This window comes from Pelodiscus sinensis, chromosome 1 (genome assembly GCF_052426305.1).
Source record: "Pelodiscus sinensis isolate ZL-2025 chromosome 1, ASM5242630v1, whole genome shotgun sequence".
Taxonomy (NCBI): Eukaryota; Metazoa; Chordata; order Testudines; family Trionychidae; genus Pelodiscus; species Pelodiscus sinensis.
The window spans coordinates 111,498,012-111,525,976 of NC_143052.1; the positions used below are offsets into that span (position 1 = coordinate 111,498,012).

The 27,965-nt window shown below is 41.4% G+C and overlaps 1 protein-coding gene across 10 annotated transcripts in view; it reads left to right on the forward strand.

The window, feature by feature from the left end:
- Nucleotides 1-27,965, forward strand: part of CACNA1C (calcium voltage-gated channel subunit alpha1 C) — a 630,647-nt gene that overhangs the window by 381,022 nt on the left and 221,660 nt on the right. For all 10 annotated transcript variants that reach the window (XM_089769299.1, XM_075896596.2, XM_075896633.2 and 7 more), the window contains 2 exons: nt 1,868-2,007; nt 24,942-25,103. In XM_089769299.1, the coding sequence (XP_089625425.1) occupies nt 1,868-2,007; nt 24,942-25,103 (302 nt within the window). The remainder of the gene's footprint in view (nt 1-1,867; nt 2,008-24,941; nt 25,104-27,965) is intronic.

Sequence of the window (27,965 nt, forward strand, 5' to 3'; positions counted from 1 at the left end):
CCAGATTTCACACTTTTTCCTATTATATTTTTATCCCACCCCTTAAGCCAGGGCTACTCAACTTTGGAAGCCCCGGGGACCAAAAGGATACTCAAAGCACATGCCAAGGGCTGCAACTTAAGAGTGGTTGCATATACATGCAAATATATATGCAAATATATGCAAATAGCTTATTTCACACTGACAGGCATGAATACAAAGCACTTCTCACAATGCTCCGGTGTTCCCGGCACCTCCTCCCTGGGGGCTAGAAACACCGATACTTTGTACCCATCTGCTCCAGCCAGGCCTTCCACTTGTATCTTTCAATGCTCACCCCACCTGGGAGATGCCTTGCCATTGAGGAGCATGTGTCTAGTGGAAGCCATGTTCAAAGGATCCCACTTGCGCGCCGCGTGTTGAGTCCCGCATAAACCCAAACCGTACTGTGGACCTCAAACAAATTGGCCATGGGCTCCGTGTTGAGTAGCCCTGCCTTAAGCCATCGTTAGAGTTTGAACCCAGGATTTTCAGATTACATACCTCTTCCACTTCATCTACACTTGTAACTGGTAAGCAAATATGTTGTTATCTTCTATTAGGACCAGCCCATCATGTGAGCTAGGATTCATACTTTTCCAGAGGGTTGAAATACTAAATATTATATCTAGGAAGGAAATAGCACTGAAATATTTGATCCTAGGATTTGCAGATTCTATTCCTGGGTCTCAAAGTAGAATGTGAATAGAAACAGCATTGCCAGAAGTAATGAATGCTGCTGTTTGGGTACTCATGAAGGTTTGAGACTGAAATCTCTGGATCTAAAAGCATATCTTTAACCCTGGAGAGTGGGAATAATCAAAGAACCACACTATGTTAACATGGACTACACTATTGGATAATACAATATGGTTACTCTGAAAGGAATTTTGACACAACAGATAAGACTTGAGTTCTGTTGCCAGTTTCATCTGCAGTGACCTTGTGGAACCTGAGTTAGATGTAAAATAGTTCAGGAGACTGAACTCCCTGGGAATGGAGGACCAGATGGATAGGAGAAGGAGGAAGGACGGCTTCTGAGACTCGAGGGGGTAGCTAGCTCCAGGCTGGGAAGGTGTATCCCAGTAGTTCTTATTGCCATGCCTGTAGTTGGTGTCTTGTGCCCTGTATTAACCTCACCTCCTTTGCATCTGGCTCCCTGTGCATCATTGCCTTCCAACCAGGTGCTGATACACTCACCCATACCCCACCTCACTATGATGGTGCGTGTGCTCCTGCCCCTCCCTGGAACTGGCCGTTTCCTCTGGGACCTTCAGTGGCTGGAAGGTGGAGCCAGGCTGGGCTGGGGAGTCCTATCTGATCCCCACAAGTCAGATTGTTCTTGTGGCCTTGGTAGCTGCTATAGCCTTTCCTCCAGATCTTGCTGTCCTATCTTCCTCTGTGTGAATGCAGCAGAGGCTACTCTCAGATATTGGTGGACAGGCTGAAACACTGACAACCCCTCACACACACTATTTCCATTGCAGCGAACCACCCCCGCCCACATACTAGTCCCAAAGACCCTAAAATAGTTGAATAATTGCCCTCCTATTGTAAAGCCTCAGTTAATAAAGGTTGTAAGATGCAAAGAAGTATTAATAGCAGTCAGAGGAAGGACAGAAATGTGAACTTCTGTCTCCTACCTTACGTTTCAGTTCCCATTCTACTAGACTACAGGATATTGTAAGGGGAAAGAGTCTCTTTTTCCCCCATTACATATGATTCTCATGCCTGATATATGATACATCTCGTGGGTTTGTGAGATAATTTTAATGATATTAAGATGTTAATTAATGTTTCTGTTTAGCCTGAGACTTACTACAAATTGTTTCCTCTTTCCTTTTTTCAGGCTTTTTAGTGCAATTTTAGAACAAGCAACCAAAGCAGATGGGGCGAATTCAATAGGAGGGAAAGGTGCCGGATTCGATGTTAAAGCATTGCGGGCTTTCCGAGTGTTACGCCCCTTACGACTGGTTTCTGGAGTTCCTAGTGAGTAACATAATCACTTCTCTTTTCTCTTCTCTTCTCTTCTCTTCTCTTCTCTTCTCTTCTCTTCTCTTCTCTTCTCTGATGGGCATGGCATGAATGCAAGGGCAGAATTATTTTTCTGTGCAAAGATGTAATTTGATGCAGATGTTTTAGGGACAGGAGAGACACTATTTTACATTAATGTGACTACATGGTCAGTGTGACATTGAAGTAAAAGATGGAAGACTCAAACCTGAGAGTATAGGTGTGTGGGAGGAGTTGTGCATGAAAGAGATTTATTACAATTACATTAACTGGCAGTGTATAATCAAACAACCTCTATAAATAGTGGAAATTGCAGATTAATTGCAAACAAAGGTAAATGAAGTTGTAATCTCTGTAATGAATCTAATATAAATGAAATGAATCAAGCAACTGGGATTCTGGCTTTGATGTCACTCTGTATGAGTCTTGCAAATGGTTAACCTAATGGAATGATGAATAAACAGTCTTGTTCATGTGGATGCTTTTTCATAAAAACTCTATTCTTCCTACTGGTCCACCACCTGCTGCACTGATCAAGAGTATTCAGAGTAATTCAGAACAAATTGTCCATAAATAATCATGATTTCAGTCGTATTAATTTAAATAATTTTAATGACTCTGAGGAAGCCTCCAGACAGTTTCTGGTCATCCAGTTTCTATTGTCGTACCTCAGGGAAGCTTTGACTGACAAAAAGCTGACTTGCCCCATTCTGGAAATGGGATTTGAGCATTGTTGTGTGGCAGGGGCTATATCTTTTGGGTCAACAGTTCTGTTTGGAAATGAAACAGCGATTGGTCTTTTGGGTAGAGGGTTAGAGTGAACGACCCCCCCCCCAATCAGTTCATTGGAGGTGATTGATCAAGCTGGCAGAAAATGGGAGGGGAGATAATGTAAGCACTGGACTTTTGGAGTTGGGTCATTTTCTCTAGAATAGTTGTGACGTTTCCATGCTTTTATATAGGGAGACTTCTAGGTTGAGGGCTTATTTCAAAACTGACAACCTCAGTCATTCAAAAATCATGAGTTGGGCCCTCCAATTGTCAGTAGATTATCTTAAAAGCAATAAAATTAAATAAACAAAACTGGGGTTTCTTTTAATTTGACTTGGTTTCTGAGCCCTTAGGTTACACTCAGGCTTTTCTCTTCACCTATGAGGGTTGGAAACTTGCTTTTCTAATAAAAGTTGAGATTGTTGGCTTCAGGAGGTAGGGGATTTGAGAAAAACAGTAAACATTGCAAAGAGTTAGCAACACTGTGGCTAGCTCCTCAGCAGGTTTTGAATGCCCATAAAGAAGCAGCGGCCAAGAGTGCCTTTTTAAATATGTACACCTCACAACAGTTATCAATGCCTGAGTCACATCTGAATGGGATTACTGCAATTTTTTTTTTTTTTTTTTAATATCCAGCTTTCCCTGAAGACTCCTCGGAAACTTTAGTTAATGCAAAGTGTGGCTGCTCTCTTAGTTTACAACCCTGTACAAGCTGATCAACAAGGAGATTGGTGAATGGGCTGGCTGGTTGGCGGCAGTGGGGGGATGACAGAAGATGTGAGGGGTTGGAATGGGAATTGTTGTTTTGACCTGGCAGAGTTATGTGAGCTCCTTTTATCTAGTAAGATTTGCAGTTGTTGTCCATGTTAGAGTGCCCAGTTGTGTCAGCTGCATTCAAGTAATTGTGATTTTGTGTGGACTGAAAGTTGTCAGACTGGTACAGTTAGACATTTGAATACATGAATCACAGCTATAAGGTAGGTGGCATATTTCCATTTTACAGAGAGGGAAATTGAGGCAAAAAAATTGTTCAAGGCTAATATTGGTTCCAACTGCAGGCAACCAGCCAAAAGGAAGCTTGTGACAACCTTCATATTATCAGTCGCAGTCTCTGAGTCAAACTGTTCCCACCCACAGATTACTCTGAAGCCCACCCAAAATTGAAGGGATCTGTAGCCCTAGATTCAGGGCCAAAAAGACCCCAAAGGCCATTTTTGATTGGCTTCAATAGAGACTAGGGATGTTAAAATTAGATTAATCAATTAATCGAATAGTTGATGAAATTTCCATTGTTATTCAATTAATCGATAAGGGCGCTTCTGCTTTGAAACGTAGCAAGAGCCCACTGGGCTGTTACTATGTTTCTAAGACAGTGGTGCCACACGGCATTCTGCCTTTGATATGTACAAGAGCCCCACTAGGGGTTCTTGTGCATTTCAAAGATTGAAATGCTGCATGAAACCTGGAGTCCCCCGCTAGCCTCAGGCTCCATGCAGCGCTTCCACTTTGAAATGTACAAGAGCCCCAGCAGGGACTCTTGTACATTGCAAATGTGAAACACTGCTGCTGCATCACTGCCCCCTCCCCTGGCTCCCCTCAGCACCTCCTCCTCTCCTTCCTCCCTCCCACACTGCCTCTTTCTGATAGAGGCAGCAAGCGGGGGGGGAGGAAGTGACTAGTGTGTCGACTATCCGATAAGCTTTTGCCCATAGGCCCATCATGTCTGGATTATTTTGGTGACTACTCTTTTATCTCTTTACATAATTTTGATCTTTTAAAAAATGTTGAGCTTTTACAATTATTTAAAAAATTTGTGCCAAGGAGAGCAATAAGCCACATAGCTCATCTGTCAGTGGAGAAGCATGATTCAACTAAGAAAACCTCTTGATTATCAAAAATGATATTCAGCTACTCCCTCCTCCCACCCAGAACTGTCTAAATGCCCCTTTAATCTATTAAACCCCATTCTCAACCACTTTTTGCTCAAGTAAATTAATATTACCTCATTGTACCACCACACCTGAGTGTCCCGTCTATGTGTTTGCTATCGTCTCTGTAAAATTGAATCTCTTCAAACTTTTTTTTTATGCACACTCTTGCACAGCTCAGAGTATACATACTACATCTGTATTCCTCTTCAGTTGTCCAAGATCCTGGCTCCCCGGACATCATCTCTTTTGGCAGAGACCCAAAACTCTCTAGCTCTCCTGACCAGGGTTTTTCCAGGCTGCACAGTTCCATACCGACACTATTATTTCCTGCTATCTAGATTAGCTAACTAGACCAGCATCTGTGCTTTGCTTACTCTTTAAAAGCTTTATTACAATCCCCTTATAAGCAAGCTTATTTATTGTGAATATGAAAGTGTTATCAAGAAACTATAAAAACAATCCTAAACAAATGCTGAAAGCTTACCAGAATCAGTCTTATTGGGGATATATAGGCTAGTTATCCAAAAGTCCTTTCTTTGTCTGGCGATCTCTGGAGATTTGAACTAGTATGTATAAACCTTTCCTGGCAGTGGTACTTTTTTCTGGAGGTGTTACAGCCTGAGTGAAATTCCCTATTCCCTATCTTCATAGTTGTTGCCATTCTTGGGTGGAAACATGTCTCTCTTTCTCCCTTCTCACAGGATATTCCCAGACTGGACAATTCCCTGGACTTCAGTGTGTCATTCCTAGCACACAGAGGTTTAACCGTTTCCTCATAGGTCAAGTTTTCTAAACTTTTTATCTTTTTTGTAGCTTTCCTCTGGAATCTATCCAACTAGTCCATATCTTACTAAAAATATGAAACCCAAAATTGTACACAATACTCCATGTAAGACTGAATAGAGCGGGACAATAACCTTCCATGTCTTACATTTGACACTCATGTTAATACACCCCAGAATATTAGCCTTTTTCACAACTCCATCATGCCATTGAATTATATTCAGTTATGCCAGGTCTACACTAGGGGAGAAAGTTGACTTAAGATATACAACTCTCGCTACGTGAATAGCATAGCTGAAGTCAATATACCTTAGGTTGAACTTCTGCAGCATCCGCACTGCAGGAGATCGATGCGAGAAACTCTCCTGGTGACTTCCCTTGTTCCTCATGACCCAGTAGACTGCCAGAAATGGCAGGGCACCACCAGCAGTCGATTAGCAGGTCCTTACTAGACCTTCTAAATTGAACTCCGAGAGATTGATCGCTGCAGCATCACTCTCCCAGTCAGTGAGACAAGGCCTTAGTGATCCACTATAAGCCCCAGATCCTTTTCTGAAGTACTGCTGCCTAGCCAGTTATTCCCCAATTTGTGTATTTGAGTTTTCCTTCCTAAATATAATATTTAGTATAGTGATTCTGGTCAGAGGGAATTACTCGAGACTAATGCAACACTCTCCATTATACCAGTACACACACAACCCACTGCATTTATAGCTCTCAGCCGTGACTGCCTGGCAACCAAGAATATGAGCTCAGGAACCAGACTCCAAGCCTCCTCACAGTAGCATGTGTTTCTGCTATGCCACCACTCTAGTCAACTCACCAAGTATCTTTTTAATGTAACTGATCTATGGCCAACATTTTCAAACATGAAAGCCTAAAGCTAGGCAGGCCCATCCATATTTAAGTATCTAATGAAAAGCAGCCTGATCCTCAAAGAAGATGAACACCCTGCTGCTCCCACTAAAATAAGTTAGGGATGTGAAAAGTTAACCAGTAAGCATCACCCTAGATGGGTGATGCTTACTGGTTCTGGTTAACCGGTAGTGGGGAGCTGGAGCAGTTCCCCACCTGCCACAGGAAACCAGGTTGCTCTAGCCCTGCAGGGGGCCTGCCGCGGACAGGGGTTGCTCTCATCCCAAACAGTTCCTGTCGTGGTGGGCCTGGGCATCCCATGGGCAGGGGCTTAGGTTAGGCAACCCTAAAGCTTAACTAGTTAACTGATAAATTGGGATTTTACATCCCTAAAATAAGTGGGTGCATGTCTGTTCTGAAAATCAGGGTATTTTCAATGTGAGTGTCAAATTTTAGGCACTCCCTTTTTTAAATTTTGGCCCATGTCACCACAGTAATCTCCCATTACTTGCTATGATGCTTTTCTCTTAGCTGTTATACTCTCCCACAGCTTCCTACAATTGTCTTCTTTCTCTTTTAATTCTCCCTCCTATTTCTCACAAAACTTTTCTCCTTACTCCTTTCTTCTACATTCCCTTGTGGTATGTCTCATGGATGTTCTGTCTCTTTATTTATATATATAGGAGGAAGCATAAAGTCCCAGAGCCTTCTAAGGGTAGAACCAGTATTTGTAGGGCAGAGAAGTCAGTCCTAGCTGTGTACTTTACACTGGGTAGACATATCAGCAAGCATCTCAGGGGTCATCTACATCGCACCCTAACCGTGAAATAAGATACACAATTTGCGCTATGCAAATTGTGTATCTTATTTCAAAACTATTTTAAAATAGCTTATTTTGAAATTTGGCACATCTGCACAGTGCCAAATTTCAAAATAACACGCTATTTCTAGCCATTCCTTATCCCTTGTGCAACATGGCTTACTGGGATGGTGAAATAGTGCACCCATTATTTTGAAAAATATTTCAAAATAGCGGGCGTCTTGTGGAGACATGTGGTAGCTATTTCAGGATACCTCCAATATCTTGAAATAGCTGTGCAGTGTACCCTCAGAGAGTTACACTCCATTTTTCCTGTATTTGGATTCTGCTTGAGTGGAATGCTCTATCTATTAGGTATATTGCACTTCCTTGCTACGTAGGACTAGATTTTTGAGGGTACAAAGAGAAGAAGGCTTGCAAATGTTGTCTCTGGTGTTTAGAACCAATTATGTCTTTTCCAGATACAACTATCTCTAGAGTGCAAATAACCTTCTTTTCTTTAAGGAATTTGTCTAACAGAGGCAGATTCTTGGAGAAGCATAACCAGCGTTCCTATTGTTCCATCCATCCGCTGCCAGCATCACTGCCACCATAAGTTAGAGCAGCCCTTTGGCTTTAGGAAAGCAAGAGTGACAGCTAGCTGGGTCCCATGACATTCAGTAGGTTAGCCCTCAAATAGTACGGCTACACTGTCTCTTTTTTTCGAAGAGATATGCAAATAGCACTCACATTTGCATACCTTCTTCTGGTTTTTTTCCCCCGAAAGAGGCTTTTCCGCCATTTGGCCCCATATGGACAGGGCCAAATGTTGGAAAACCGCCCTCTTTTGAAAGCCCCCGCAAACCTTCTTTTACAAGGAGTAAGGTAAGTTGGAGGAAGAGTGATCTTTCTCAGACTTCCTGCTGTGTAGACAGAGCCAAAAGCCGAAATAAGCTATTTGACTTATGCAATTGATGTAACTCAAGTTGTGTAGTTTATTTCGGCTTCAGCTCTGCTGTGTAGACATGCCCTAAGCGTTCCCCCAGCCAGGGGGAATCCTTCTCTGCTCATATAGAGCATCTTTAAAGTAATTTTGTGCCATTCTGGAATGCATATTTGACCTTACAAGGGACTACAACAGATGAGACCCTGAAAATGTATACCTGTGTTTTCTATGTCATAAAGAATCTACCCTTTTGTTTATTCTAACATGCAGCAGTAATCTCTCCCCTTCCATAATCCCTACCCTATCTGTGTCAGCTCCTCTGTTATGCCTCATCCACCCATTGAAATAAACACAGCTGCATTTATTTCATTGATTACACTCTGAAATTCTTTGATTCTAAGTGTCTATCCCTGGATTATTTGAATGCGCAATCAAAAATTGTATTTGTATTTTCTTTTTTCCATTTCCAAGGAAATTAAATGCAGAACGCTGTGTTGATTAAGTGCTATAGCTGAGATTTTAAATGCGCAGGACTTCGGAAATTAAAAATTCTGGTTTCTGCAGCAGCCATAAATGTCCTCATTGCATGCATACATCACCTTACATGGGGATGTGAGAAATACAGTTTTTTCTATTTGTTGGATACATTTATTTAGCATTAAGTTACGGCTATAATAAGTACCAGTCCTCTGGCAGTGCATAGTTGGCATAACTTTTTTCAGTATTTGCAGCATGCAATGTCACTGGTGGGTCATGGGGATGAGTTTTCTCATTATAAAGTACTTGATGATATGGTAGAAATACAGGATTTGGGAGAGATCCTGAACGGCCTTCACCTGAGATACTCTCAGCAATGGCTTGATCAAACATGTAAAATGTGTCTTTCTGTATATTTGCATAAAGGAGTTAATTCAGCTATCCACATTTAACACATGGATGCCAGTCACCATGTATATTTGAGGGCAAAATTTGACTTCCTTAATACTCCACTAACTTTTATTGATGCATTTACTAGTGTGGCAGCCACAACATCCAGCTTTTTTCCTGGCTTGTAGGCTCTCACACTGCAGGATACTCTGCACTGTAATGCAGATTTCCTGCACGCTACCTCATTGCTGAGCAAACCTTCTCAACCATCTGCTTTGTCCCTGTAGCATATACTATCCTATGTGAGGACAAGCACTTTCAACTCTCCCAAGTAATTGCCTGGCTGGTTTTAATCTCAAGCGGCTTCTTTTTATTGTTGTTATTGTTGCTTTCGTTACAAAGGGGAAAAGGGGAAGAGGGTAGGGAGGGAACAACATGAACCAAGTGGCCTTGTATTTCATTGTATTTATTTCATCGTATTACATTTTAAAACTGTGTTTAAATTATGAGCCCAAGCCTTGCTTCCTATGAGACATCCTTTCTCGCGAGTTTGGTGCCATTGATTTCAAGGGAGCTACTCCCTGAAATAAAGGCCACTCACATGAATAAGGGTTTCCAAGACCGAAATTTAAATTCCACATTTTTGAGGGGAAAGCTCATGGAAGGATGTGATTTGCAGTAGAAACAGTTCAATATGAGAATATGCATTTAAACTTAGCAAGGAGGATTGCTCACAGAAACACTGATTTCTTGCCATAATAAAGATTTGTCTCATATTGAAGTGATGCCAGTGAAAACAAGGAAATATTTGTTATTTGAGCTTCACTACACAGCTCTTTTAAAATAGTAATAACTAAGAATGTATCAAATAACAGTGTCATCATTTATCTTACCAGTTACTATGCATGATTATGAAAACAGCCTTTGTGAGAGAACAAAAAAAGTAAATTACCCAGACTGTGACTAAGCAAGTCAGGCCACGTCAATCATTTCAAGCTTCCTATTGGGAAAAAAAATGGCCATAATGTTAAAACACAACGGCGAAAATAATTTTGTAGCTCAGTAAGAGATTTTCAGAAGTTTCCAGTGAGGGCCTAACTTCGCACCCAGTACTGTCAGTTTATTTTTAATGTTATGGCAGTGCCAGAGGTCTCAATTATGAGTGGGAGAGTTCCACTGTGGGGGATTATTCTGAGTATTGTGGGCATAACTGCATGTGCTTCATCGTCTGGAACACAATGGAGTGGTAGTAGATACTCATAGTGTAACTAGCCACTGACACCAGCTGTAGGTTGCCAGCCGCCCACTCATAATTAATGGCTTGCATTGTACTAGCAATGGAGGAAGAAGGCCTCTGCTCTATCCAAGCAAAATAGTATGTTATCTACTCCATCCTTTGCTTTTATCCTCACCCTATTGACATCTCCTCTGCTTCTGATGGCAGTCTCAACTTTACCATCAAGTGTCAGGCTATGTCTAGACTGCAGGAATTTTCAGGGTTACTAGAGGTATCTCGGAAAAACTCTGCTGCATCCAAGGAACGCGTCCGCTTTTCTGAAAAAAAGTCGGAAAAGTGGACGCATTTTGTCGGCATCCCTGTAAGCTTCATTTTATGTGGAAGAAAGGATGTTCCAAAAGAGCTTTTTTTTTTCCAAAATTTGGCCCAGTGTAGACGGGCCAAATTTTGGAAAAGCCTCTTTTGGAAGTAAATTGGAAAAAGATACACAATTTGCATACCTCAAATTGCATTTCTTTTTCCAATTTATCTTTGTAGTGTAGACATAGTCTTAGATTCTGCTTTGATTCTGAATGTTTAATTTTTGCACTGCTTCCTCATTTAGGATCATTTAAGCTATGGTTTGAAGTCTTTGTTCATTTTCTCTAAAATGAACTGGTGTTTGTAAATGTTACACACTCCAAGAAATGTCAGCAAGACAAATCAGAGGCTTTCTTGTCCTATTTATAAGATTTGGCCGGCACCCAATGGCTTGCAAGGGCAGAACTGATTCTGAACTGGAGCTAGGAAACGAGAAAGATGATCTTGTTGGGTTCATAAAAACATTTTTTTAAAAACATGCAGATTCAGTCTAATATGTGTTTCAGTGATTCATCAGCGTCATTTAAGATGATGAGTTTTTTGTAAATCTGAGTTTCCTAAAAGATTACTAGAAATGGATGGTCATTGAAGTGCCTTCCTTTCTTGAGTATTGTCAAAATGTCAGAAATTTAGAGGGCTGTGTAGCAATCAGGTAATTCATTCAACACCTGGGGAAAAAAATTGAATCTCACGTTCAGCCTCCAAAGAAATTACTTTACAACCTGTAATGGGCCCAAAGGGGGCCATTGCAAATTCAGAACAAGTGTTATAGGAGGAAAGAGAAAACACAGAGTACATAAGAATAAGAAAAAAAAAGTTTGAGAAAATTATAAAGATTTAAACAGCTTTTTAAATCCACAGAAGATCTTCTCTCTTTAATGTAGCCCTTCCAATTCTGCTCTGCCAAAATCAGGTAGTACTTGCTGTACTGTGCTGGCTCAGCAGCAGATCACACATTGAAGTGATTATCTGGGACACAGGTGTGTCAGCTGGCTGATAATTTATGTATGTATTTATTTACCTTTCTCATTGGTGTAGGGAAGAGCTCCTCATGGTAAAAACAAGAAAAATATTAACATCAGAGAAAGTCCAGCCTATCTAATATGCCCTGTCTGCTAGTGGTTTATCCGAAGCCTATATTCCTCTTTTTAAAAAGCATTCTTACTATCTTCTTTTCCCAGAGTCAAACTCAAGTCCCTCTTTAACTCATGTACACTCTTTCCCCGATAACTTATCCAATATGTTTGTTATCTCATCTTCAGCCAAGTCAGCTAGCCCAGGCATAGAGGATGTCTAAATCTAAGTGGGGTTTTTTGTGTGGACAGTAGAGAGGTTAAGTCTAAATCCCAGGCAAGACAAGAGGCAAGGTTAATTGTGTAGTTTAAATTTACCCTTACATTCATCTAATCTAGTGTCATTATTGCTCTATCCTGCCCCCGTTTATAAGGCTAACAATACTGTTCCTGCTGCATGCTAGCAGTACCGGACACAGTATTTTAACTGGGATCTAACAGTGCTAGCTGGGATTTCTGTGGGTTTTGTATTCATTTCTCTTTCTCTTAACACAGTAGTCGAGTAGCCTTTTTAGCATTTTTCTGCTTTCAGTTGGGCTGGTGGATTTAATGATTTCTCTACAATAACCCCAATTCTTTTTCCCGATCAGTGTGTTGAACAACTGCTTTATTTAACACCACATGTTCCCTAATTTGGCTCCTTCCTCCCAGACTAATTATCTTACATTTGTCTTTCCACTTTAAAAAGTAGTTCACATCCACCGGTCAGTCTCCTAAATGATTCAATTCTTTTCGATCATTATTTGTGTGGATTATGCTACTTGCTTTACCATTTATGGATCTCTGAACAAGTGCCGAGTTTAAAAGTTAGGGGGAGACACTGGGAAAGCTGATTCATTTAAAAATAAAAATGGTCCCCAAGTGGAGAATTTAGAACCAAAATTCATTTTGCATGCCACAAAGTTTGTGGGGCAAGGCCGGTACCATGTGTGTGATTTAGACGTATTTCTGTTTCTTAATATTTTAATATTGAAATTTTAATCACACTGAAAAGTTGTATTCCTTGTGGAGCCAAATTCTTCAATGGTCTTTATCTCATGCCGCATCAATGAAATCAGCAAAGAATTTAGCCCATGCTTTCTAGTCGTTATCATTCCTGTCCCACAGCAGCGAATCTCTAGCTATGTGTCCACCCCTGTGACAGTTTATGAGTGCATTACGGAAAATTCAAAAGTGCGTTGCCCTGCAGCCCTGCCAACAGAGCACCTCCCTCATAACAAAACTACAATAATCTGTAACTAGAGTCAAATGCTATCTAAATAGTAGTTTTAAAAAAAATCAGGGAATGCATTTGCTCTTCTGCTTTTTTTTGCAGAAGCTTTGGCAACAGGAATTTTAAAAATTTGTGCAAAGCAGCAAAGGTAGTTTGGATGAATAGTAATTTTTAAAAATTTCTGGTCACATTACTTTAGTTTTAATTGAACAAATACTACACTTAGCTATATTTCTGCTCTGCTCTTGTTTGAGTTTTACCCAGTGTTTGGAAGGTCTATTGTTAACACAGTTGATTACATCTGTTAATTGTGATGCATAAGAATGAAAACAGTGAGACAATTAAGGAGAACTAGCCACCTTTGCAGATTTATTCAGGACTTTAGAACTCACCCTTGGTCTTTCATGTTTCTGTATAAATTTTAACATCCTGTCATGTTTTTAATGTCATGCCAGGAATACCAACAATAATGCCCTAAAACAAAAATAATAACTTGGGGAGGATATTTGTCTTTATTGAGGCTACCATCCCTAGCCAAGAAATTCCTTATTTGTTCCAATCTTCCAACGCTTTCAGTATTTTTATTCCACATTAGAGAGTAATTTACTTTAAGAAGTTTGGTATATTTTCTCACATTGTTTATTCTTAAGTATTTAAAAGATTCCTTTCTCCGTTTAAACGTATGTAGCTGAACAGTTTGTTTTGAACATTTGAGGCATATTAATACCTAAAATTTTAGAAATCCCTTTAACTTTCAAAAACAAGCTTGTTCAGATTGGTCTGGTCATCTGTTTTCAAGGATCCAGGCACTGCACCATCAAATTTAAGTTGTTTCAACTTCTAGAATTAAAAAACAAAACAAAACCAACTTTGTGTGTTCAGGATGTAACACAGCAAGGACCATAAACTGTGGAGTTTAGATACATCCCCTAATTATCCTATCCATTTCAGTAGTAATTTCTATGATACCAAGTTGCTATATATGGAAGATGTCTTTATTCTGTGACACAAGAAAAGTGGTAGTAATGATATAAAGGAAAGGAAAGAGAAAATTTCCTCTAGTCATATACCAATTAGGCAGCCATTTGGGATGTCATATCTAACACAGCAGGACAGAATTTGAAAAGGGTCACTCGTCAACAGGCCATTCTTTAAACCAGTGTTTCTCAACTTTTTTTTATAAAGTACCCCTTTAAAAAAAATTGTAAGTACCCTCAGTACCTACAGTTTTCATACACACACATTTTTTTCTACCATTGCAACACATTTGTTTAAACAACTTAATCGTAGCTGGATGAGCGATGAAATTTTTGGGTGTAAAAAGTACAAAAATAATAAAACGCTGTAAAACTTAAAACAAAAAGTTTTCTCCAAATTTCAGTTGTGTTGATGTACCTCCCAGACTTCTCTTGAGTATCCCTAAGGGGACTCGTACCACGTGTTGACAAACACTGCTTTAAACTATTCACCAGTTGCAAAGATATTAGTTAACTGATTTCTCTGCAAAAAGATTTCATTTTTTCTGTCTGAGCATGTGTATCGGTCACTTCACACCTCAAATGAACCCAGAATCTTACGTTATTTGGGATAGGAAATAAGAATTGAGCTCTAGATCATTGGTCATATTTGAAAAAGAATTCAGAATAAAATGTGAGAGTAAAGCCGTGTGACACTGAGTATTTCGTGTATATGTTGAATCTCTTTCCTCCATTATAAATGCATCGTTTTTCGTTATATTTAGATTGTAAGCTATTTGGGATAGGATCTGTTTTCTTCCCATTTGGTCTTTACATTGCCTAACACATTTTGGGTGCCACCATTATGTAAATAATAAAAAAAAATAGATAGTAGAGGGAGCAAAGGTCAAAATTTTCCAAAGTGATTTAGGGCCAGATTTATACAAGTATGTAGGCAGCTAAAGATGCAGATACCAATTAGCCTGGGGGCAGGGGAGTATGTAAAGTCGCCTCTTCCCCCTCCCCTCCTGCTGCTAGGGATGCGCAGTGCTAGAGGGAGCTGCCAGCTGTTCAAAACGGTTGGCAGTTCCCTCTATTTACCGTGTGACCCTGGCGGGGGTAGGGGGCAAAGTAAGTTTGCATGCTCCCCTACCCACAGCTGCAATGATTGGCTTGGGGGCAGGGGAGTGCGTGAGATCTCCTCTTTGCCCACCACCACCGGGAGCATGAGCACAGAGAGAGAGCCGCCAACTGTTCAAATCAGCTGGCTGTTCCCTCTAGACACCGCATGACGCTGGCAGGGAAGCAGGGCATGAGAGTTCATGACTCCTTCACCCCCATGCCCCGCTCCCAGCTGCAATGATTGGCTTGGAGGCAGGGGAACGTGTGCAAAGCCTCTTGACCTCCCACGGAAGCATGGCCCTGAGCAGCACATGGAGGAAACCCATGTGGCTGGTGCTGCTTCAGGAGGGAGCCTGCCTCAGGGACTCTGTTGGGCTGCTGGCTGCGAATCGCCTAAGGGAAGTGACTCCCAGTCACAACCTGCCTCCGGCACCTCAGTCCCTGCAACTTCCTAACTCCCTGCCCTAGGTCACCACCCAAATCTTCTGTACACATATCCTGTCCCAGGTCAAAATTCCCTCCCAGACTCTGCACCCCCTGCTAGAACCTTTCCCAGGGTCAAAATTCACTCCTGAACTCCTCCCTACTCTTTCCCGGACTCTGCACCCCAATCCTCTGCCCAAGGTCACAACCTCCTCCTTCACCTAAACTCCTTCTCAGACCCCACACCATTGCCTGTACCCCAATTCTCTGCCCCAAGCTCCATCCCAAATCCCGCACCCCCTCCATAGAGCAGGGCAGCCCTTGACCACTTTCCAAAATCTTGGAGTGACTCCCCCATCAAAAATTATTGCCCACCCATGTTCTAGATGAAATAGCAAAATAAGTTTTCTGTTGCTTTCCCAGGCCAGATAATCTTTCTTCCATCAAATATCACACTGGGATTCTGTGCAATTAGTCCTATAAAGATAATGTCTGGAGTTTGGCCAATATTTTTGATCCACTTTCTTACACAAGAAAGCAAAATGCAGCCGCAGCTGATGTGGTAGTAGAGATAGACTTGTAGTGTAGAATCCTAATAGTTCCCCAGAAAGATCTTTCTATATTTTACTAAAACATGATACCAATAAATGTTGCAGTCTTCCCAGGAAAGAAAGATTGCTATAATATACTCACCCAGGATGCACTTTTACATTTACAAGATCATTGTTTGAATTAGTTATACTATTAGCTTTTATATTTTATAAATCTCTGGTCAAGTGACCAGTTGCAGAGTTAAGGATGATTGTTGCTGCTGGAAAAGGATGCTACCCAGATCTCATTCCAAATAAAAAAGTCTATGATATTTAGAAGACATATAAACTTGTTGAAGGCAAACCATAAAGGCTAAAATCCTTTCATTTCAACAAGCTAAGAATATAAGTGAGAAGCATAGAAAAATAACATTTTGATGTGCTCCCTGAAATTGAGGAAACAAACATACTCCTGAAAGATACTAGTCACCCAAATTTAATGAACCTTCAGCGCAAACTTTGATATATTCAAAAACCTGGTCCAAAACTTGTGCCTTGATCCCATCTCTATTACTAGTTAATGCTTAGAGCACACTCTTGAAACTGCCACTGTTCTTTATTTCAAAACCCTCTGTCTTTAAATAAGGCAAAGTCCTTTTTCAGCGCTGTATACATACTGCATTTAGAGGTCTGAAAGTTGTTTTATAATCTCATGTATTATTATCTGAGTTCAAAAAGTAAATGAAACATTTCTTAACCATATTTTTTTCATGCTCATATAATTTAAGCCTGGCTGCATTATTGTAGTGAAACTTTCTAAACAAATGGCTCAATTCTGCTCCCATTGGAGTCAATGGCAAAACTCCATTGATTTCAGTAACTGGATCCAACATTTCCTTCTGTGTTTGAGTTCCAGTCTGTAAGTACTTTTCTGAGAAAGCTGTGATTGAGTGAGAACAGGCTTAGAGTGGAAGTGTGGCTGGATCATCTCACTGAGTCATTTTGCAGCCCCGGGGCCAGACTTTTTGGCTCTGTGTAGATGTGTAGGGGGAAGACGCAAAAAGCCTCTCCACTGATGAACCCGTTCAGGGACCGGACACAAACTTTGTCCTTTCTCTGGGCATCAAGACTTTTCCAGGAGATTAGTGACAGGAGCATCCCCAGAAGAATCATGGCTCCACACCGAGAGCAGGAAGTCCATTCTATTTCATGGGAAAGGTGTAGCAATCATCATGCTGACCTAGGAGCCCACAGAGCTCCTGCATGCACTGTAACTTTGTAACTACCTCAGTGACAGCACAATTCTTGGAAACCCCCCGCTAAGGCAATAAATATCAGCATCCCTCTTCCCTGCCTGCATATTAATAGCAACCTCCAGGCTTGAGTCAAGTTAACTTACAGCATTTGTCCTGTGTTTATGGACTAAGTAGTCTTTCTCCAGGGGCATTGACTATGCTGTGTGCAATTGGCTGCCACTCTGCACTCCCCACATGACTGCCATGTTATTTGCAAAGCATAATCTTTTAGGATGAAAGACTCCCCCCCTCGGTTTGTGGAATGATGAAGGGGTTAAACACCTTCAATGGACTGGAATAGTCCTGGCCATAGGAGGACTGCCTTAGGGGTGGGCTTGGAAAGAGGGACAGAAATCTTTGACCCTTACGCAGTTGATGTGTGAAGCTGACAGCTGAGTCTCATACACAAGGAAGTCACAAAACACCTAAAGCTTCCACTGAGATAAAGAGGTAGTCTTGAGAAAGGGGAGCTTTCTTCCGGAGAGGAGAGGTCTGGAGCCCACTAGATTATAGCACACCCTCTTCATCCATTCTTTTTTCTCAATACTGGGACTGTATAGCCACCCTGCTGAGGGGAATTTTTATTGTGTGGTTGTTTCAGTTAGGTCATCCTGACAAAAAGGGAACAATGAAAAATGAATTGCCTCCTAGGAAGAAAGCAACCTGAAGAAAGAGCTGGGTTTTGTTTTTGTTCTGCTATTCCCTCTTGGGTTAGAAGGACTGAGGTGACCGCTGTGCTATAAGACTCCATAAGTATAAAATAATTGTATTCACACACACACACACACACACACGCATGCACACACACCTTTTTTCTTATTCCTCCCTTTTTGGGTAGAAGTCAATTTGAAAGTCAACTAAAAAACCATCAAGAAGCATTGACAGTAGAAGTACATGGACCAAGAGGATCCCGTTTTACCCACACCCATGACTTTTTAAATGGTGTGGGCTGAAATTACCTGTCCCGAAACAACCAGTGTTCTATCTTGAAAGTGTCCACCACTGCTTCTCCTTTGCCTTCTGCGCCTTAAGCCAAGTTTCTGTCTTGTGCCCTATTTTGCTTCTGACTCCATGACCTTAACCAGTGTTTCTCAACCTTTTTTTTGTTCATGGCCCCCTTCTGAGCCTTGTTTACCTCTGTGGCCCCCCTCATAGCTGCTGTTAGTTGGAAAAAAAAGGTACATAATTTACCTAATGTTCTGTTTTTTCCATGTGGACCCCCTAGAGATAGGCATGGCCCCTGGGGAGCCATATGGCCCATGGTTGAGAACCACTGACCTTAACTATTGAACTCTGATGTGAAACCTTTGGCTTTCAAAAGGCATTTGACAAGTATGCTATGTCTATTGAATTTACATTATCCATTACCACAGTGATATCTTCAAAGGCTCCAAAGGGCTTGTTAAGCTTGCCCTTCCCTGCCTGAAACCCTGAGGTAGGACTGTCCTGAACTAAATGGTGCAGTTCCAGGTTTTCCTTACTGCAATGATGAGGAAAGATTCCAAGGTTTTCCTCACAGATCATTTTAAATGCATTTAAAATGTTCTGTGAGGAAACTCTTGGAAACTTTCCTCTATATATTTCTTTAAATGAATTCACTTAAAATGTCCTGCTTTTGTCTCTTGACATTTTGACAAAATAATAGAGTTATTTGTGTCACTTTCCAACCCTCCTTTGAAATCTGGATCCAATCTGCTATGTTCTTACAAATATCAGTTAAGCATTCCCCATTCTCTTTGCCCAGTGTATATTGACTGATGAACCCCCACTCTATGGTGTTATTGATTATCCACCTCATGCTTTGGAAATGATACTGTAATGGCTTTTTTTCAAATGGGTCAGCACAAAGACCTGCATTGTGATTTGAGGCCTATCACTGAGCAACAAATGATGCATAAACTGCACCATCCCAGGAGCAGCCCTCCACAGGCATTCTGACTCAAACACCACCTTGAGTCTCACTTCCTTCCATTTCATCCTTGTTCCCAGGTGGTAGTTTTCTGTTGGATGGTACCAGTAGCAAATTACTACTGCCAATACTCCTCTTCCACGCTTTCTTCCTTCGTCCTTCCAGCACTGGCTTAGCTGCTTGGCCAGGATAGTGATAGGGTAGAGCCAAGACTCTGCCAATTCCCCATCCACTTTCCCATTCACCTACTCCAGGGAGTAAGTGGGTGAGTAGATCCACTTTTTCCAATGTGCCTGGCCCCAAGCAAAAGTGCAATGAGAGCACTGACTCACTTGAGCAGGTATGTAGTCAGAATTAAAAACCTAGCCCTACATAAAGTGGCAAGGAACTGAGGCAGGAAATGCTACTCACTAGTTCAGACTGAAAACTTTGTAGAAAAAGATAGATAGTTAATAAGATTAAAATAAGGAAACACCACATCCAGTACACCAGATCTGGTCCAAGATTAAAGGTAAGTCAAATTGTCAAAGAGAGTTCCTCTTTAAAATGTGGAGAGTTACCTTCTCTGAGACCAGCTTTCTACTAGTTTCCCGGCATATATTTCACCGAACAGCAGTGCCAAGGGATTTTCAATGGTTGGCTTCAGTGTTCTCTTTTGAGAGATCTAGAGAGATCTCTTTTGAGGTGTAGAATAGTCCAGAGGGGAATATAAAACAAGCATGCAACTGAATCTCTTCCTCTAACCATAACTCTGACTCTGGAAAAAAAAGCTGTGGGCATCCTAAACCCAGAGAGGATTGTCCATAGCTTTGAAGAGGGAATTTGCTGTTTTGACTCCACTCCCTTCACTCCCACAGGTATAGGTTGTTTTGTACCTTAACTCTTGCTGCTTCACTTTCCTCAGAAGACTGTACCGACTTCAATCTGGCAAAAAAAAAAAGTGATAATGTTCTATATAATAAATATTTGAATATTTAATCAATGTAAATAAATACAGTAGTCTGGGAACCCAGAGAATGCAGCAAACTTGTTTTGCTTGCTTTATGGAGTCAATTTCAGGCATCAGCAGGCAGCCAGCCTAGTTTGTTATAGGTAAATTCACATGTTTTGGAAATCAGCACTAAGAGGTGTTTAAGATCTTAAACTATTACCAGAATAAAAGAGTGGACTGAAAAATTACAAGTAGTCTTTTTTGTGAGTCCCCTTACCTAGCCTCTATCCACTTGAATGACTGGAGAGTGTCTAAAACTCTGTAGGGGTTTCGATAAATAAATAAATATATTGCAGATCAACCAATATTTGAAAATCATTTCATGTTCACTTACCAGACCTAAGGTCAGGGCTCTTTGCTTCTCCTGCATTTGTGGATCGCACTGCTCCTAGAAAGTAGTGTAAGTAGTGGTGCTAGAATAGTTGTTATAGTAATGGTGCTGATGGTGGAAACAATGTGTTTGTTTTGTTATTACTACTTCAAGCCAGGAGCGCCCCTCAGCATCCCTAGTTCCTGCACCTACAAGTGTAAAGATAGAGCTCTCCACTATATCTGGAATTTGGTCTTCCAGGTAGCAAACCATGCCAGTGTAATTGTAGAATGTATTTATGAGTAAAGACTGCCCCATTTCCCTGTTACAGACATAACCCGGGTCTTTCTTCCATGCTTGCAGGGGGAAACTGGAACTGGAATGGTTTGCTTTACAGGAGGGTAGGGGCTGGGTGGGGCACAGAGTGGTGGAGTGGCTTCACTCCCCTGCATGTTGTGAGTCCCCAGTTTGGGTGAGCTCCTGCATGGCAGCATGAAGAGAGTAAGAACAGGGGCGGCTTAGGGTAGAGGAACAGTTTAGACATGGGTTCTTCCATTCTCTTTGTTTGCAGAGGTTCCTCTAGCCACTGGCTGGCATAGTTTCTGTGGCCTGGGTGGGAACTTCAGTCCAATTTCCCCCTATGCACAGACTCATCTAGCCAGTGGCCAACCCTCCTATTTAGGACCAGCACAGAGTTCAGGGTTTGCCTCTTTATGACACTTTTTTTTTTGGCTTGTTTATATTAAAAAAAAGAGAAAACTGCTTTGTCCAACGCTACATCTACGTCTTTTTTGTGGAAGAGGCCATGCAAATGAAGCGCTCATTAGCAACTTCTCACACTTCATTGGCATATTCTCTTCTGATGCTTTTTTTTTTTTTTTTGGTGGAAAAGGTTTTTGTGCAAAAAGAAGCAGTGTAAACGGGTCTGTTTAGCACAAAAAAACCCTTTTGCGCAAGAACCCTTATTCCTCAAAAAATGAGGTTTAAAGGCTTATAGCTTCTGCTGTCCTCCCTTGACTATTCCCATTCTTCTTTATCCATCTTTCTCTGTCCTCCGCTACTCCACAACATGGTCTGCAGACCTGTTCGTACTTCAGGGCTGCAGAGCTCAGAAGAATAATACTGCAATAAGAACTTAACAATGCCGGACACTTGGTGATAATTATGATGTGGGTTTTTTTCTCCCCTGAAAGTAGCTTTTTGCAATTTTTTTTTTAGCTGACACCTCTAAAGTTGCTTTGTGGTTAGCAGTTTTTGATTTTTAGAACCTCTGTGAATACTTTAACAGTGATGTGTGTACAATTTGCTAATTAATGGAATGATTTGGATTTGAAAATATTTTTCCTAATGGAATACTACAGAGCACTTGCATTAATTCATGATAATGTTATTCAATAGCTTTTCTTTTCTTCAAAGTTGGTTTTATTATCCTATAAAAGGTTTTTTCTAATTAATCTAACAGAAACCCACATAAATCTCTTGGTGGTACCAGTGCTCTCAGGGTGTCTGAATTCCTTACCTCATTCTGTTTATGATGAAAGTTTTTTATTTTTAACACCAATGCTTAAGCAAAGGGTGTAGTGTTTTGAATTGACATTGTCTTCCTTGTACATCTGCAGTACACTTCAAACCTTTAATGGTTGATAATGGACATACATTTTGTACGTTTAAAAAAAGCACAATTTATGTATCATCATGGTTCTTTAATACCATCTCAAATACTTTGGGAAAATCCTCATGAGAGTATTAAATCAATTAGTAATAATTAATTAATAACATGAGACTAGGATCTTAAAATATTTGACCTCCAAGGCTTCAGTATATTTACGATTGGTGAGGACTGTAAAGTTGTTGACAATGAAGAACTTTCTTTGCTTACTTCTAGAATATTATAAAGCCACACATTTTGTATCCAGATCTGGTTTCACAAAGTTGTTGGAATTAGACAAATTCAGGATTTCTTTCAGACTCACCTGTTCCATTTCTCTTGTGATGATTTTGCATTGTTGGATGGGGAAAGTTGTTTTTGTTTTGCTGTGTACCCCTAAAAATATTTGGGGTACATTTTTTGTCTGGAATAAATTAGTATCATTCCCTGGCATGAGTTACAATTAATTTGTGGTATGTGCAGGTAATTCAGGCTGGTGGGGTGAACAACATGAGCAATTAGAGAGGAAAATCATCTCTGACTGACATAAAATAACCAATCTTTTAGGTGGTCATAGCCATAGTTTCCTCCTCAGCATGACTGCCCACCCATTGCTAATCCCCAGTGGGAATGCCACAGCTGTGCTGGCTGAACATCTTTTTCTAGTTTAAGGTGACTATCTGATTAACATTGGTATTGTTTTTCATTTATAGATTACTATAGGAGAGGCAGAGTATTCCATGCTGAACACAGCATACCTTGGGAGGTGGTGTGAATCATAAAATTGTAAGCCAAGTAACTATAAGCACGCATGACACACTCTCTGAAAATAATATTAGTATAGTGGTATTGACAGCTGACTCAGGTTACTGCAGGAGAATGAACGATCCAGTTAGTGTGACTATTGACATTTTCTTTGGTCATTCTTACTGGGTGCTGGGATGCTCCAGGGAACAAATTAGAAGATTCAGTCTGCTCTGTCAGTGACAAGTTATTTACATATAACTGTGAAAAAGCTTAAGAGATGTATTATCGTTATTACAATGCATTTAAACTAGTTGTTAAAACAATAGTAAGAACTAAAATGCCTAGATCTTAAACCATCAATTCGAAAAAGTTAATTGTTATTGCAAACTCTGTGGGTAGGTGTACAGCAGATATTGACAACTCATAAATCACACGTTTCAGAAGTCACAGCTAACATTAATTTTTTGACAAGATTTGTAGGAGACATGAATGGGTTATTAAAGGCTAACTGCTATTGCAAACCCTAAAGAGGTTATAATTGTTGTAGACTGGCTGTTTCTCAGCTGAAAGATAGTAGATACATAAGACATCCATTGGGAGTCCTCAATGTGGTCCCAACATTATCAGCATAATACTGTTATGCTATATGTTGTATTTGCACCATCCAAATCAGCAGGGCTCGCCGAACCGCGGCGAACCCCGCTCACCAGCTGCGCTGTCTGGCAATCTGCGCATGCGCAGATTGCCTGAACCCGGCTCTTCCAGGTTACAATCTACTCGCCATGGGTGAGTAGATTGTATTATTTGTCAAGCCCTGCAAATGAGGATTTATAACTTTGTAAATGTTAGTGAATTTCCAATAATCTTACAGTGTTCCTGTGATGTAAAGATTATTATCCATATTTTAGAAGTGGGAGAATTGAGTCATAGAGAAGTCCCAGGTGCTGAGAACCTTCAGGTCCCATCAATTTTCAAATGAAATCATGCATGCTTGGTGCCCCCTGCAAATCAGCCCATGAGGGACTTGCCCCTGTCACACAGGAAGTCTGTGGCAAAGCCAGGACTTGAAGCCCTATTTCTTGATTCCTAGACTTGTGCCTTAAGCACAATATCGGTGTTCTTCCCTCTGTAAAAAATGTTCTCACTGTTCACCTCTTTCAGCAAAGACAGAGAACTATCCAGACAGAGCATCTTGGGATCCCCCTGTTGTAGAGGGAAACCCAAGGTTGCGTAAAACCAGCAGCAAGTTCTCTCTCACCCAATAAGAGTAGCACTGTAAAGACTAACAAGATGGTTTATTAGGTGATGAGCTTTCATGGGCCAGACCCACTTCTTCAGAAGTTGTTCTTCAGAAGTGGGTCTGGCTCACGAAAGCTCATCACCTAATAAACCATCTTGTTAGTCTTTACAGTGCTACATAGTCCTGTTTTTTGTTTCAGCTACACCAGACTAACACGGCTACATTTCTACCCCAATAAGAGCAGAGAGCATTCCTTGTCAGGCTGAGACAGGATGGATGAAGCAAAGATGAAGAACAGGGTGCTTATCAATAGCCAGCAGAGAATTATCAACTTAATTTAGGGTGGCCTTTAGGTTGCTTTAAGTTGTGCCAGAGACTTGTTTGGCCCCCAATCAGACCAAGAATTGGGGAGCAGAAAGGAGCTTTGATTCTACCTTCCTTCTCCACATTCCAAGAACTGCTTTGTCAGATGCAAGTATCTGGGTCACTGGCATTACCCACTGCTCTTTTCTTTCTGACTTAGCTGTGTTCTTGCTACCCTTTTTCTCCCATGTACATCCCGCAAGGAACACCTTATAACTGATTGGGGGGGGGGGGGTCTGCAGAAACAGCTGCTGTGTTCCATCATAGAGGTGGCAGTATTTCATGAGAGGTGAAATGATCCCTTCAGTTGTTTATTCTGTGAGTCATGTTGGCTGAGTTACATTTGTAAAATACTCTGGATCCCTCTGGAGAAAAGGTGCCGTATAAATGTAAGTTGTCATCATCAGTTGAGCAACTGCTGGGCAGGGAGGGGTATGTCTGTTCAATAAAAATGAAATATTTTCTGTAGTTTCCAGCCCTCAAAAGTGTTTGCTTTGGCTTGTTCTCTTATTGACAGTGTTGCCTTCTTCCCTCTCTGCAGGTCTCCAGGTGGTTTTAAATTCCATTATCAAGGCTATGGTTCCCTTGCTGCACATTGCCCTGCTGGTGCTGTTTGTCATAATTATCTATGCTATCATTGGACTCGAGCTATTCATGGGGAAGATGCACAAGACCTGCTACAATATGCAAAGTGGAGGACAAGGTAAGGGACGTGTTACATGGTAGGAGGACCTTGATTCATTGTTGCCCTGCATTTTGTGTAACATTTACCCCAGTGCAAAGAGGGTATCAAAAGCTACCACTGTGACCTGGTAACGCAGGCATGAGGAACCTTTTTTGGGTCGGGGTCTGCTGACCCACAGAAAAATCGGTTGAGGGCTGCACAGAAGTGAGAAGCAAAGTGAGAAGACCCTGACTAAGAAGGAGAAAGATACTCCTCACATTCCCCTCACACACCAGAGCCTATAGGGGGCTAGGCTAGTAGATTTTGTGTGCTCCAGCCCTGTGGGTGGGTGGCAGGGGGGCTGGAATGCTAGCGCAGATTCCCCAATAGGGGAGGGATCCCTGAGCCTCCGGGGCCAGAAGCAGGCAAGTTGGCGGCCATATTTGGTCCCCAGGCCTGAGGTTCCTCACCCCTGAAGTAATGTTTAAACATCCGTCTGTCAGTGTCTTGCTCAGGTGTGTTTATGACATCACAAGGTGTACAGCAACAATGAATTGGACCCTGGAACAGAATAAACTCATGGCAGCAGCGCCTCCTTCTGGTTGGTGTGGGAATTAGCTCAGTTTGTCAGCAGGGTGCCTTCTGCAGGAGGTGTGTTGCCTGTCATCACCTCCAACCCTGTCTCCACCATGTCTCAAGATGAGAAATGTTGGAGACTAGAGAGAAGGGCATGACAGGCACAGCATCACCTGGGCCCCCATTGCTCCTTGGACTGCAGCATTCTCTTCAGGACACAGAAGGCAGTGCCCACCACTCCATTCTCCCCCCTTCCAGGGGTATCAGCAGTCCTCAGTCCTGGCACCTGCCTCCATTGCTGACTACAGGTCTAACCACTCACCTCAGGTGCAAGCTGCAGACTGTATTGGCCACGCTCCAGTATGGCATGGTGAAGTGTGTGTGTGGGGGGGAGGGGGGGACCAGGCGTACCCACTACTCTGGGCCCCAACCCTCTGGCAGCACCTTTGTTCTGCCCTCCTTCTCTCCCCTCTACTGCCCACACTCTAGGCCTTCTCCCCATGATCCTTGCACTCAGCCCTTGCATCAAGACCTGCAATCTGGCAGTAGCTAGCCAGAGCTCTCACTACCTTCCTATCCTGCCTTCTGTAGGTCTTGGGTGCAGCCTTCCCTTTGAGAGCCAGTTCTTCCTCCTTCCTGGCCAGAGCAAAAATAACTTCCTCTCTGCCCTGCAGCCATTTTATAGGGCCCAGCCTGGCCCTGATTGGCCATCCCTATCTGCACTCTGATTGGCTGGGCTTATGCAGGCTCCCTCTGGCCTGCTTGTAACCCTTTCCTTGCTATAGTGGGGTACAGCACCAATGCAGGCTCTTTAATGTGGGGTGGTACTTGGGTACTGCTTATTTACCAGCTAGAACAAAGGAAATAACTCTAGAATTTTGCTCCAAGATGCTATGCTGGGTTTAGCCAGTTTCATAATTTCTTTCCTGCTAATTTGCTAATTTCATGATTAATGCATGTGTGATGCTGGTGTGAGTGGGCCTATAGGCACCCCTGGAGCCAGATGACTTCTGTTTATCAAAAGAACAATTTTCTATGGTATTTATCTAATTTAGACATTTATATAGTACCACTCACTGCTGAGCTAAGTGGAAGCTTGAATTTCCTACATGCTGATGTTTGCAATTGTTTTAATGGGATGTTCAAGGTTTAACTGACTCCTAGAGCCAACCATCACCAGCAAACACAGTTTTAAACACGACTATCCTTGCCAACACTGAGGTCAAAATGAAGGTTAATACCCTGATAGTTAAAATGTTTTAGTCACCGTATTTCTGCCCAATGTATTTTCTTGACGTAGGCCATGCCTGTGAAGCTATGGACTCTTTACCATTAGGGAAGTGTGAGGTGCTCATTCTGCAAGTGCATCTGTGGGTGTCAGCCCATGGCTGGGGAAATAATGTTGTTGTTTTTTATTTGGTGGAACTTCTTAGTTATTTTAAATTAATTTTTTCAAACCAAAAATATGTTTTCAGAATTTTTGACAAATCAGAAAGTATAAAGCAAAATGTCCTGGGCTAGCCAAAAGCTTGGTTTTGAGTTTGAACTTTAAATATTTTTTAAATTAACCTAAAAGAAATTTCCCAACAAAAAAGTTCTTTCAAACTGAAGTGTTGCATTTCAGGAATGTAAAAAAAAATATATATATTTTGGATTTTTTCAGAATTTTTTCTCTTTTACTGAAGAAGCTTGGCTCAATGAACACAAATTCATTACATGTTTTAATACTGATGAATCTGTATATTTACTGGAAAAGGGTTTCAGGCCAAAAATTTTGCCCAACTCTGCTTTGTCCCCATGTTACCCTTGGTATTTAAGTCAGCTTCACATTTTTTCTGTTTACTATATCAGAAAAAGTTGCAAATGCCTTTAAACAGTTCAACAGAGGGATATTTGTCCATAAACATACAATGAGGAATTAGAAATATAGTCAAATGTAGGTGAAGGAATTAATTGAATAGAATCGTCCTTTTATATTCTCCTTATACAAGCCAATTTCTTCATCATTCTCTGTTCCCAGTGGATTCATCACCAGAATTGAGTTGTTTACTTGACCATTCTTTTTAAGCCTCAATTCTTCTCTAAGTCTTCATCCTTCAGACTCCTTGTGGATCTGTGAGTCAAAGAAGCAGAAGCTGTGCTTTGTTAGAGTATCTTTATGGGCTTCACCAGGGCTTACTAGCAGTAGTTGCTGGAGGCTTTCTGCTTGGGGAAAACTGAGAGCAGGCTAATTGCCCTCTGGGGACCAGATAGCAAGGTGTGACCAAGTGGTGATATTAGAGGCACCCTTTGCACATGTACACAAAGGAGAGGAAAGGAACAGCA